Source organism: Mytilus edulis, chromosome 6 (assembly GCF_963676685.1).
Source record: "Mytilus edulis chromosome 6, xbMytEdul2.2, whole genome shotgun sequence".
Classification (NCBI taxonomy): Eukaryota; Metazoa; Mollusca; class Bivalvia; order Mytilida; family Mytilidae; genus Mytilus; species Mytilus edulis.
Genome location: NC_092349.1, coordinates 999,930 through 1,014,036, shown reverse-complemented (window position 1 = coordinate 1,014,036; position 14,107 = coordinate 999,930). Strand labels below are relative to the sequence as shown.

General features: G+C 31.7%; 1 protein-coding gene across 1 annotated transcript in view; it reads right to left on the bottom strand.

Moving 5' to 3' along the window:
• Nucleotides 1-3,603: 3,603 nt before the first annotated feature.
• The window catches only part of LOC139526889 (VWFA and cache domain-containing protein 1-like), a 50,034-nt gene continuing 39,530 nt past the window's right edge, over nt 3,604-14,107 (bottom strand). The window contains exons 16-24 of the mRNA XM_071322036.1: nt 13,779-13,889; nt 12,737-12,835; nt 11,285-11,387; nt 8,964-9,059; nt 8,207-8,341; nt 7,252-7,349; nt 6,599-6,718; nt 5,496-5,632; nt 3,604-4,146 (exon numbers count right to left, since the gene is read on the bottom strand). Of these exons, the coding sequence (XP_071178137.1) occupies nt 3,794-4,146; nt 5,496-5,632; nt 6,599-6,718; nt 7,252-7,349; nt 8,207-8,341; nt 8,964-9,059; nt 11,285-11,387; nt 12,737-12,835; nt 13,779-13,889 (1,252 nt within the window). The 3' untranslated portion in view covers nt 3,604-3,793. The remainder of the gene's footprint in view (nt 4,147-5,495; nt 5,633-6,598; nt 6,719-7,251; nt 7,350-8,206; nt 8,342-8,963; nt 9,060-11,284; nt 11,388-12,736; nt 12,836-13,778; nt 13,890-14,107) is intronic.

The following is a 14,107-nucleotide window of genomic DNA, read 5'->3' as shown; positions in this document are numbered from 1 at the left end:
GAATTGTTCTACTTTTTTTTTATTTCGGTGTCTTTTATAGCTGGCTATACGATATGGGATTCTCATTGTTGAAGGCCGTACGGTGACCCAACATGGTTAATGTCTGTGTCATTTGGTCTCTTGTGAAGAGTTGCCTCATTGACAATCATACCACATCTTCTTTTTTTTATATAGGTTGTAATTTCAACCATTTATCTTACCACTATATAAAGTATCAGAAATGAATTTAAGAATGAACACAACCAAACGACTACCAACGGGATATTCAGTTAGTCGATGACCACTTGACAACTTCATGGCAAACCATAACATAGAAAAAGTAAAGAATAAAAATCACGAACCTCTACAAATTGACATAGTGATCTAATGTGCTTCGAATCTAGTACTAATTATTAAGCAGGTTTATGAATGAATAAATCATGCAAGGACATACTTATACTGTTTATGTACATTGTCGAATAATATACAAAAAATGTTCGAGTTTTGGAGACAAGATACAAGCACAGCTGTCGTCCTTAAAGATTAAAAGCATTCTGAAATTCAATCGGCAGTTGCGGTTCAAGTTGTTTAAATCTAAAAAAGTTATCTTCAATTTTTAAATCGAAAAACCCTGCAAAATTTAAACGTGGACCAAGACATCGTTGAGGACACCCAAACGAACTGTAACGCAAACAGAAATATTGCATTAAAATAGAAGCCAGCTTAAGGGAGAATTGTTTGATATAAATTTAGCAAACATTTATTTTATTTATACAATAGGTGGCTGGTTACAGTATAAATCAATGTATTATACCTTTCATGTAATTGTCCATATAACTAAAATCGAAATTATAATATCTTACCGCTGTTTCCAGTGTCTGCTTATAATCAGCTTATAAGATTTTATATAATACTTATCTTTATTAAATTGCAGTTGATATAATAAAGTTTTAACTTAGTTCAGACCAATAATTTATGTTGATGAAGGTCTAAGGAACGATAACACTTATGTAATACACATAAATAAAAACAATTGAAGTGCAAAAGTTTTCCTTGGAAATATTAATTAAAGTTATAATGTCAAATATGATGTATGAATGAACTTGACATATATGTATCATCACCATCTTGGCCTTGTTCTCTGTTCATTCTCTGAGAAAACAGTACTGTACAAATACAAGCTTTTATCCGAGTGTTAAAGTACAATGAATTCACATTTCAATTTTCAAAATATATTTTATATAACATCAAATGGGTTATACTTTTCTACATTGGCTGGAGGTATAGGGGGAGGGTTAAGATCTCATAAACATGTTTAACCCCTCCGCAATTTTGCGCCTGTCCCAAGTCAGGAGCCTCTGGCCTTTGTTCGTCTTGTATGATTTTTAATTTTAGTTTCTTGTGTATAATTCGGAGTTTAGTATGACGTCCATTATCACTATACTAGTATACATATTTTTAGGGGCCAGCTCAAGGGCACCTACGGGTGCGGGAATTCTCATTACATTGAAGACCCATTGGTGGCCTTCGGCTGTTGTCTGCTCTATGGTCGGGTTGTTGTCGCTTTGACATGTTCCCCATTTCCTTTCTCAATTTTATAATTAAAATCCAGTAAGATTTAAAGATCTAACCGTTATCAATTTAAATCTATATAATGTTGTTATATAAACATGAGTTGCAATCCTACACCATTTTGAAACAGCAATGTTAATTATATGTAAAATGAATGAAAATACGAATTTGCTTATCAAAATATGTCATAAACAACAAATGCATTACATGTATTAAAGATAATAGAAACAAATCAGGTGAACAATTAACATGATTATGCTTGAGAAACAGCGTAAGTCTCCTGTTGTATATATCGTCGGTGTTATGCAAAAACCTCGTATCTCAATTTTTTGCGGAAATCTTTTTATCAATTATTTAGGGTTAAATATGTATGTTCCACTGTATGCGAAAATATCTGATCTTCTAACCAATCATTAACCCAAATTCTGACATGTGACGAAAAAGTGTAGTCGGATTGATGAGACATTTTGTTGTGCGAAAATATCATATCTCTAAGAAAAACACATGGCACAGCAGCTGACATTATCACAGGTACAGTTTTAACAATTTTAGATTCTCAAAGCTATTACATGATGAAAAGCTTTGAAAATACATAATAGGTGCAGAAATTTTTGCTCGTCTTGGTAATTGATTGGTTAGAAGAACCGATATTTTCGCATACAGTGGAAAATACATATTTAATTCTAAATAATCGATAAAAAGATTTCAGTTTTTTCTGTCTGGTGTAAAATTATCAAAACCTTAGATACGAGGTTTTTGCATAACAGCGACGATATGGAGATGCGTGAATAAAAAATTGTTTAACCTTTCTGCGATATATTTTCTTAAAAAATCGTGGTTGTCGTTTTTTACAATTAAATGGTTTAGATTCAGTACTTTCGACTGATTATCTCCTGCGGATTCATTATTATTCGTGGGATACCAATTTTTGTGAGGTTCGTTGTTTCAGATGAACCACAAAATTAAACGTTCAAGGAGTTTCAACTTGAACAAATTCCCATTGTCTTATGTGCAGACTTAGACAAATTCAAATATCGACGAAAATGTAAGTTTTTTTCCAAACCACGAAAATAGGTACCCACGAAAATAAACGAATCTACAGTATTCTATAATATAATGCATTCCAAATAATGTTTTAGAAGACTATAGTCGCCGTCAGCTGAAATTCGTAGCGGTTATCGGTAAAAATAATCTAAACTATCAATCACGTTCACTCGAGATATAGTTTTTAACATTCCATTCATAAATCGCAAAAAGAAAAACCACTACTGACCTACATTTTAAGTGATAGCACTGTAATAATCCTGACCTTCACATTTTCATAGACGATTTTGAATGGTGGAATCCGCCATTGTTTTTACCGGAAGTGTTTCCGTGGAGTTCAATTTCATAAAATTTGCATAAAGCGCGGGAAACCTTATCACATCAATGAAAAGAACATTTCAGGAAACTGCGTAAATGACGAATGTCATATGTAAACAAATGATCCTCATAGAAACGAAGATGGCGGAATTACAATGGAAAACATTCTGGAAAATGTGAAGATCAGGATTATTACAGTGCGATCACTTAAAATGCAGGTCAGTAGTGGTTTTTCTTTTTGCGATTTATGAATGGAATGTGAAAAACTATATCTTGAGTGAACGCGAGTGATAGTTTAGATTATTTTTACCGATAACCGCTACGAATTTCAGCTGACGGCGACTATACAACAAACGATTTGTTTGTTAAACATTGTTCTAAATTAAAATATGTGCCAAACAAAAGAACTGTATTTCAGAGAATACAGCTGTACTATATAGAGTGTATATATTATTTCATTTTTTATTTGCTTTCTAGCACAATACAGTGGAACTTGCTTAATCCGACACACTCGGGGACCAGAACAAAATGTCGGATTATTCAAGGTGTCGGAATACTTAGGTTTTGTTTCTGCTAGGAAAAGCCTATTTTGAGACCATGCAAATGTGTCCGTTAACATATGATATTGGAATACTCAGGTGTTGGATTAGGCAGGTTATGCTGTATATCTTAGAGAATATTCATCAAACAGAAAGTGTAACAGTCATTATTAACAGTGATTATAAAGAAACAATTTTTTAGTACATTAAAATCAAATAAAACCATACGTCTTGTTCATTTTACAAATTTGAACCTTGAATTATAATATTCATCTCATATGTAAAACATATCACAATTTCAATAAATATTCTTCTATATCAAATATATACACCATATTTCATCATCCCACGTGATTAAACGTTGTATCCGTATAGTTATTTTCAGGTACTTGATGTTGACACGGATTTGTCCTCGTGTAGTTTGACGAATCGTTACTACTGGAGCAGGACATACCGTCGTTTTCGAACACCCCTGACCCAGTACCATCATCCACATGACATGCATCAATGTAAGGATCATTGTCTTTATATTGCCCATCACACAGTTTATTTCTTCTGATGCAATAAACAGTACCAATTCCAATCAATGTTACTAATATAGCTGCTAAGGCAGCTAATCCACCGACAAGAGATGTTGTGTCGGTTGATGGTGGGGAATCAGATGGGTTGTTGTTTGCACCAGGTGAAACAGGTGCTAGAAAAATACAAGACAATACATATATTCTGAATTCGACATCAAGTGTACAAAGCATAAACAATTTGAAAGTATAATATTTTGTTCATCCATATACGCTACATGTTTGTTATCTTATTGGTTGAAACAAAAGATGCTTTAAAAAAGAAGTACCTTTTAAATTTAGGTTTACATGTAGCAACAACCAAAACATGAAGGAGCAACCTTCAATAAAACTTTTCTTTTTGAACATAAAAAAAGCAGGCTAACTGTTTTCATAACAAACAAAAACATGTTTTTTTGTGATTTATCTTTCACCATTTATTTATATATGCATTTCTATAGGTACTCTCTCATAGTTGTTTATTTATTATAACGCAAACAATTCCTTTACATACAGTCGTTCTGTAGAAAAAAGGAAAAGAAGGGTATCATCATCTTTATGATTGTTTATTAAATAATTTAGTCACATTTTTTTTATTTCATACTTTGCGTTTTAATAGGTAAGGACATTGAACGTTGATTAAGAAGCAAACTGTTATAAACAAAATTGACTTTGGTGAGGAATAATAGGCTGGGTTTGAATATTTTTATTGTGATTTATTTTTATTGTTCGCTACGAAATTTTACTAATTCCTGTTAATGGAGTGTACACTTTTGAGCTTAAACAGTATGTACATGCCTATAATTTTCTTCTCAATTGCCTCGATATTACAATTAAGGTTCAGTTTTCAAATATATCTACTGAATCATCCGCAAAGTTAAACTACAAGTTAGGAAAGCATCATGACCAAATTTCCCTTGGTTGTACCTAACACTACAGGAATATAACTCTGTAAAATCAGCAGAACATTTTAATAAAGTTGTGTTGTTAAGGGAATATTAAGCTTTTCAATGATCAAAATAAATTTTTATATTTTTGTCAAAGGGTCAAACTAAATACTTTGTCAAAATTGAAACCAAATTAAACGAGCCAAATTAATTTTAGTTTAGGTGTTAGGTACCACCTTAATATGTGTGTCATAACTAGTTTTGGATATATTCCCTTTGACGTAGCTTAGTTATGTTCTTTTTCCAAACTTATGATTGTCCTCGATTTAAAGTGATCACCTTATATGTACTTGTAAGGATAACGCAGGCCACGTTTGTTACCATGGACGTACTAGTATTATAGTATATCTACGAGTTTAAATGCATTTTTATTATTGCAAAATTCTTAATTTCAATTGTTTTATCGATTGATATTATCTTTTTTCATACGAAAATCCTTTTAATGGTAGTAATGTTGAAATATTGCAGGTAACATTTAAATGAACATGAGGTGTTATAAATGTGAAAAGATCGAGAATAAGATTTATATATGCATTTACCTTTACATGTGTCTCTGTTTGTGGATTTTGTTTTCCCAAAAGAACAATCTTCTTTAAGTCGGCAACATTTAGGATCAAGTTCACTTCCTTCATCAGTAAATTCACACCATCCACACTCGGCTTCACTGAAACATTTTCTGAAACAAAAGGAAATAAAAATATTGGTCCAGAAATTGGTTAAAATGGATGCAATATCTTTAAAAATTAATCAGAAACAATCAAAAGACAAATGCATTTACAACATTCATTAAAAAAAAAACCACCAATACGAATTTCCTCCGTTTAAACTGTTTTGTATAGGCTACAACTAAGCGTACATGAAGCATGTAAATAGCCGGACACAATTTACTACTGTTAAAACAGACGCAAAGATGAGTAACGTGCATATGTTTGATTCAAACTGAATAACAAAATATGTAAAAGATACCAACTCAACAATACAATATACAAAACTACATATTGAGCAACGCAAACACTCTTACCAAAAATTGAAAAGCTAACCTTCTAGATCATTTGTATTTTTTTGTTTAAAATTAATAATGATATACACAGGCGAAAGACTTGTCGCAGATAAAATTGTACATCTGTAATATTTACTGTCTTTTTTGACGACCTTTAACTGTTTTCCTTTTCTCCTCATATTTTCGTTTACTCAGTACACCGGGAATAATTTGAAAACACCCCAAATTGTTAGTAAATAGTTATCAAAAGTACCAGGATTATAATTTTATACGCCAGACGCGCGTTTCGTCTACATAAGACTCATCATTGACGCTCAGATCAAAATAGTTCAAAAATCCAAATAAATACAAAGTTGAAGAGCATTGAGGATCCAAAATTCCAAAAAGTTGTGCCAAATACGGCTAAGGTAATCTACTCCTGGGGTAAGAAAATCCTTAGTTATTCGAAAAATTCAAAGTTTTGTAAACAGAAAATTTATAAAAATGACCATATAATTGATATTCATATCAACACCGGTGCTGACTACTGGGCTGGTGATACCCTCGGGGACGAAACGTCCACCAGCAGTTGCATCGACCCAGTGGTGTAAATAGTTATCAAAAGTACCAGGATTAAAATATAAGTCATATACAGTAACATACGTTATATCCTGTTTTTCATGACACTTTGGATTGAAGCATGTGTTTAATCTTGTCAAATCGTCAGGCTCGCTTTTTCCAGAAGTATCTGGTATAGACGCACTACATGGGAAACTAGATAAGCTAAAATAAGAACAGACATAGGTAAATACTTTACTACCAAGATGTTAATCAATAATTTCTAAAATTCCTTTTTTGTTTGTTAAAACCCCGCGGTTGTATAAGATCTCTTTCTTTACCTTTTGCCCCATAGTTCCTATCGTTTCTACAATCTATACATCCCCATATTTCCAATGTTTTGGTTTGAATGTTCCTAATATGGCTTGGAGCTTCCCAATGAATGTAAATAGGAAATGTGTTTTTAATTCATTTTAGGTTTGGAGATTTTTAAGCTAGCTATCTTTAATTTCCAGCTCATTCAATTGGTTTCCATGTACGGATCCGAGCGTTTCTAATCAAATTATTTCTAAACATCTTCCCAAAATAAACAACATTAACAAGGACAAGCCAACAACAGTCATTTAAAGTTCACAGAATTAAGATTTGTTTACATTTTATTGACTAACATGCGTCTGATGACACCTGTACATCTAGTATAATTTCAAACTATAAATTTCAGATTACTAGATTTTTTTTCTTCAAAAGTTAAAACTTACACATTGTAAACGTTTAAACAAAATTGATACGATATAGTGTTATAACAGAGACAATCACATTGTCCACACTCTCTCGCATTTGGAACTATCTGTTTATCCTGTAATTAAAATGATTTAGATATTCAATTGAAATATTTATATTTATCGTCTTTGTTAAAAACTCTACTCGAAATATATATTTCCGTCAAATTTATATAAACATAAATACACCACAACTGACATCGATTAATTACCAAAGTTGTAATAACCTAAACAACACGAATTGTGCCAAATGTAGAACATGCTAACCCTGACGGAGCACCTGAGATCGACCCTGTTGTAAGTGTTGCTTTGTCTTTAGTTTTATATGTTGTCGTCTGTATTACTATTAGTTGTCTGTTGGTCTTATTATTTTTTAGCCATGGCGTTGTAAGTTAATTTTCAATCTATGAATTTGACTGTGCCTCTGGTATCTGTTGCTCCTCTTTTAACAAGTAAATAGTGATCTCTTCTAATGTGTATTATGATTTGCTGACTAGTTATTGAATATCACTGCCACAGATGAGTACAGAAATACACTAATTGTAGAAACTATCAACCGCGGTTATTAAGTATTCCATTGTGATCTTAACACCGAAGTTGACCTTGGACATGTTGAATAAGAACTTCAAAACTTTCCCGAAGCATCTAAGTTTATTCCCTGGCATTTGAAACTGTAATCGATTGTTTTTTTGTGTAATGATTTTCTGTTGTTGTTTGATTTTCTGTTCTGTTGGAGTTGTCTACCTTTACTAAATTCTGATTTTCGAATAGCCTTGGATTTTTGTTTCTCTTTTTTGAATTCATGTAATTATAAAAGTGGCATTTAAACATTGTTGGCAGTCAACCAAAATATATCAAATTTTCAAGTCATGAAAACATAGTGAAATGTTTGTAAAGAAAATTCAATGAAAATGAAATGACAATGTATACATACGCAGGAACAATCAGTGTTTGCAGTTTCTTTCTGTCGAATAATAAAAATGTTCGTTTCTGGAATCGGTCTAATTTCAAAATCGTTGTTTGTTTCTGTAAATCCTAATCCACCTCGATGCCCTGTTGGCATTGTCACCTATTAAAATAGGAAGTAAGTTTATATACAGTTTGATAACGAAGATACATTTACAATATATACGTTTCAATTTTTAGCAGCATTTAGTTTCTGCGAACAATTGTTACGTTTTGTCGGTAACACGGAATGTTTTTTGTATGGAATATATGTTCAAGTTAATTTTATTTGCAAACATAAGTTGATATTCGCAGTACAAAATTCTCAAAGACGAACAACTGAACCAACCACTGTAAAATCTTAAATATTAGTCTTTTAGTTAAACAAAACATTTGGTAATAGTTTTACTGCATATTAATGCGAGAGTTCAAATCTAATAATACACGTTGCATATCTAATAAATAGTAAATGAATTAGAAGCTCTATATTTGATACTTACACTATAATTCATCTCTTAATATGAAGTTTTTTAACGCCACGTTGTTGAGGGTCCTTTATATTCAATTTACATTGAAATACTGATTACATGTTAGTTAGGTACAAATGTAATCCACATGCATCCAAGAAAAGCATTTGCCAATTGTTTCGCATTGAACGCTTTGTATATTCGCATGATTTTTTTAAACTACTTTGTTATTCGGTTACACAATATGCATTCAACTAGTAAATTCATTTGAAATCTTACCCTAAAGGAACGCCTTTCTTTATTTGCTGCTATATCCTGACATTCTTGTTTATGTAAAACTCCCTCTTTTATCAAAGATTTTGTTAGAGCAGGTTCCTAAAAGGTGATAAATTTAATTGCAATTAAAAATAATGGTGGAGTATGTAGTTTTTATACTTCAAAGCATAGATAGCGTTAAATATATTTGACATAATCTTTTGTGTGTTTGTGTTTTACAAAAACGATAATTCCAATTGTGAACTTTCCATTCTATGTAGCAACATTCCAGCAGCGCTAGAACACGAAGTATATATCCCCCAATTAATACGATATTCCTGGGCTTGTATTTCTTATCATGATTTCCTGGATAAAGGTTGCTGCTAACAAAAAAGCTATTAAACCAAAAGTTTCAAATGGTGAAGTTGAAATCATCCCTTCGTAAATTTTACCGACGTAATCACGAGTAGGTTGACCGTTATGGAATAACCATTTCACATTTGATATCGGATATGTTCCTTTTGTCGTTACTACAATACCCTTCCTTTTTTCCAATGTGACCTACCGAAATAGATTATCTACCGGATTCGTTATAACATAGGCAACAAGACTGGTGCCACATGAGGAGCAGGATCTCCCTACCCTTCCGGAGAACTTGAGGTAACCCCTAGTTTTTTGTGGGATTCGTGTTGCTTATTCTTTATTTTTCTATGTTGTTACTTGTGTACTATTATTTATTTGTCTGTCGGGTTTTTTCTTGTTTTTTTTAGCCATGGCTTAGTCATTTTTTTTTCAATTATGAGTTCGACTGTCTCTCTGGTATCCTTCGCCCCTATTTTAGGGTCGATGCCACTGCTGGTGGACGTTTCGTCCCCGAGGGTATCACCAGCCCAGTAGTCAACATTTCGGTGTTGACATAAATATCAATAATGTGGTCATTTTTATAAATTTCCTGTTTACAAAACTTTGAATTTTCGAAAAACTTAGGATTTTATTATCCCAGGCATAGATTCCCTTAGCCGCATTTGGTACAACCTTTTGAAATTTTGGATCCTAAATGCTCTTCAACTTTGTACTTGTTTGGCTTTATAAATATTTTCATATGAGCGTCACTGATGGGTCTTGTGTAGACGAAACGCGCGGATGGCGTACTAAATTATAATCCTGGTACCTTTGATAACTATTTACAACTCTTATTTATTTTGCAGTCCAACTGTTATGGTTTGAACCCAGCTTTCGACGAAACCCGTGTTTGCCGTACCACAATTCTTATATATGTCATGAGTTTTTATGTGATACACATGTTCGTTCTCTATTGTAAGGTAAAGATGGATTATGGATTTCAAATTATAACACAGACACAAAAGCAGGAGAAGACAATAAAGGTTTTACTGCGTTTTCCACAAAAAAAATAGAAACAGGTAATTATACGTTTAAATTTTCTTAGTAAATGCTGTTTAGTCAAATCTGTTATATCATTGATCAAACACATAACAAATTGGTTTTAAATAATCAATAATTACTCGTAAAACTGTTGTCTCAATTTTTTTAATTAATTTTGGCTATTGAAACCGTTTTTAAATCTAACGGAACAAATGACGAAAATGTATCCGGTTTATCTATGAATATACATATTTGTCTTAGCATCACACAATGACATACATATACAGTATATTTTTTTTTTATCAAAAATCTGTTAAAGAGTCTAAAGATGTAGACATTTGTATTGTTACAATAGTTTATTCCTTAGAGTTCATACATATTTCAAGTAGTAAACTTGTTTTGTTTAGTTTATTTTACAACTATTTGTTTTATCTGTATTGGTTATCAAAAAACAGATTAAAATGAAAATACGTCCATACATAGTACTCTTACACCACTGTCCTAGGTTAGGGGAGGCTTAAACCCCGCCACATTATGTATGTATATGCCTGTCCCAAGTCAGGAGCCTGTAAATCAGTGGTTGTCGTTTGTTGATGTGTTACAAATTTGTTTTTTGTTCATTGATTTTTAGATAAATGAGGGCGTTAGTTTTCTTGTTTGAATTGTCGAAGCATTTAATAGCGGACTATGCGGTATAGATTTTGCTCAATGTTGAAGGTCGTATGGTGACCTATAGATGGTAATTTCTTTCATTAGGTCTTTTGTTGAGCGCAGAAAAGAATGGAAGAAAATCTAAATTTTAAACTGCAAATGATGTCGAAAAAACTAATTTAAAGAATAAATACATCTCTATTTCAATGTGTTTGAGCTTTTTATTTTCCAATTGTAAAGGGACTTATATCTAAAAACTCAAATTTTCTGTTCAGTTCCAAAGTATTCAGATATTTGAAAATCAAGCATACCTGAACTGTAATATGAATAAATTTCAGGAACTTTTCTTTGTTTGTGCTTTCCTTAAATGTTGGATGCATTACTATAAATCCACTGTCTTCAATAATGATACATCTAAACATACATTAACAAAGCTATTTTAAAGATTTTTAACACGATATACTGTTTGCATTTTGAAAGAAATGCTTTAAACACGCTTCATTTAAAAGATTCTGTTGAACTCTCTGAAGCAATATCATAACTTAATAATATTTAGATTTAGATATTTACTGTGTGATTTCATTGTTGTTGGTGTATGAGATTTGTATGCAAAATTGAATATATGATAAACTGTCAATAAATCATAGCAGTTATGACACGACAAATAACATATATGACAGCATACAGCATGTTAAAAAAAACATTATTCGGATTATAAATCAAAATAAGAATACTTTTTTTTCAAATCAGCTCTAAATTTTTGAAAATAAATAGGAATTTAGGTATGCATCTGCTTCATACATATCTCCGATTCCTTGAACGGGTTTTGGTACTTTTAAGTTTAATAAACTCTTCATCGTTCGTATAACGTATTCGAATAATCAGATGTGTTTCCCTGGAGATAATTGACGGCATATTAAATTATAAAAGTTATTAAGGGCAAGGAAGAAATAACATTTTTGCAACACAAATATATAGATATCTGTTGGATATTAACTTGCATGTTAGAAGATCAATATATAGATATCTGTTGGATATTAACTTGCATGTTAGAAGAGCAATATATAGATATCTGTTGGATATTAACTTGCATGTTAGAAGACAAATATATAGATATCTGTTGGATATTAACTTGCATGTTAGAAGACAAATATATAGATATCTGTTGGATATCAACTTGCATGTTAGAAGACAAATATATAGATATCTGTTGGATATTAACTTGCATGTTAGAAGAGCAATATATAGATATCTGTTGGATATTAACTTGCATGTTAGAAGATCAATATATAGATATCTGTTGGATATTAACTTGCATGTTAGAAGATCAATATATAGATATCTGTTGGATATTAACTTGCAGGTTAGAAGATCAATACATAGATGTACTTTGTCCATGAAGAATACTAACTAGCACGCAAAAACATAATATTGTTAATCTACTTAATCATTCAATAGATTTTGAAACAAAAAATGTGTCTCAGTACACGAATGCCCAATTGGAAATATCATTTTCTATGTTCAGTGGACAGTGCTATTGATGTTAAAACTCTAATTTGGCATTAAAATTAGAAAGATTATATCATAGGGAACATGTGTACAAAGTATAGAGTTGATTTGACTTAAACTTTATCAAAAACTATACCTTGATCAAAAACGTTAACCTGAAGAGGGACAGGCAGACGAATGGCCAAACAAACGGACGCTCAGACCAAAAAAAAACACAACATAATACCCATAAAAGGGACATAAAAAATAATTACCTGTATTGTGAAAGACACGATGGGTATACCTGTTCAATAAACCAGCTAAAATATTGTAGTGGAAAATCTGTTCCTACAACAGCTGTTACTTGTTTTGAACTAGATAACAGAAAGAAAGAAAAGTTACCAAAGGTACCAGGCTTATTCTTTGATACGCCAGACGCGCCTTTCGTCTACATATATAAAATTCCCCAGTGACGCTAAGATAAAAAAAAATGTTAAGAAGCCAAACGAGCATTGCCAAATTAAACTGTTTGGCCGCAACACCCACATTAACAGAGTGCAAACAATAAAAAAAGTGTGGAATCTTTCAAAATTATATTTCATTTCATATATATATATATAAAGTATACATTTTTGGATGCCATGTCAGAAATATATTATTCACTTTTTTCTATTTGTGTATTTCCATAAGCCTGAAAAGTTTAAACTTTGAATTCTCAATTCGCCTGTTATTTTCTTGAAATAATAGTAGGATTTCAAATTTCTTTATATTGACAGAAATATATGCATTCTTGGTGATATCATACAATGAAAGCCACATTGACTCGAAAAAGAAAATACAAGTTAGATGTTTGATTAGGTTAGATATTTCCGATTTACAACATTGCCGTTAAACACAGCATCGCCATATTATGTACCACAGTCACGTAATGAGCATCTAGTGCTTCTTATACATACAAGTTTTTTCTTCTTTCTTATGTCTTCTTCTTTTTGGAAACATTGATTAATATTCACTTCGTAAGTTTGAACGTGTACCACTTTAAATATACAGTAAACGAACCTTGTCTAACTGATAAAAATAATGTTTCAGTAATATATATATAATTCTTTTGGTTTATGTGGAGCTTTTGGCTATATTGGCTGCGTTTTAAACTTAAAATTTACTATGAGTATAGACAAACCTGTGCATCTGGAAAAGTTGCAGGCATAGCATGCCATATATGTATAGCTAGGTACATAAAATTCAGACGAATTGTATGTTTTAACTTTAAAAGGTCTATAATTTTAGTAGTGGAGTATACAGACTGAAACATCTTACTTTCTTTTGTATATTGTATGCTCAAGAGAAATCAAAATCCCTGAACCCCAAGCGTCATCATATGGCGGAGTGACAAACATTGTTTCGGGATGTGCAACGGTTTGTCTAAACCTAAAAATTTAAAACACACCATTAGGCAAATAAAGACAGTTCTCGATATCTATAAGAAAATTATACGGTAAAAAAAAAGAAAAAGAAACAATGCGTAATGAATCGTTCAACACAACATGTTACTCTTTTTTTCTCGTGACAATTTAACATTTAACAAAACTACGTCAATTAGAAATAATAATCTAATGTTTTTTTCGCATCCAGTAATTGCCTATACA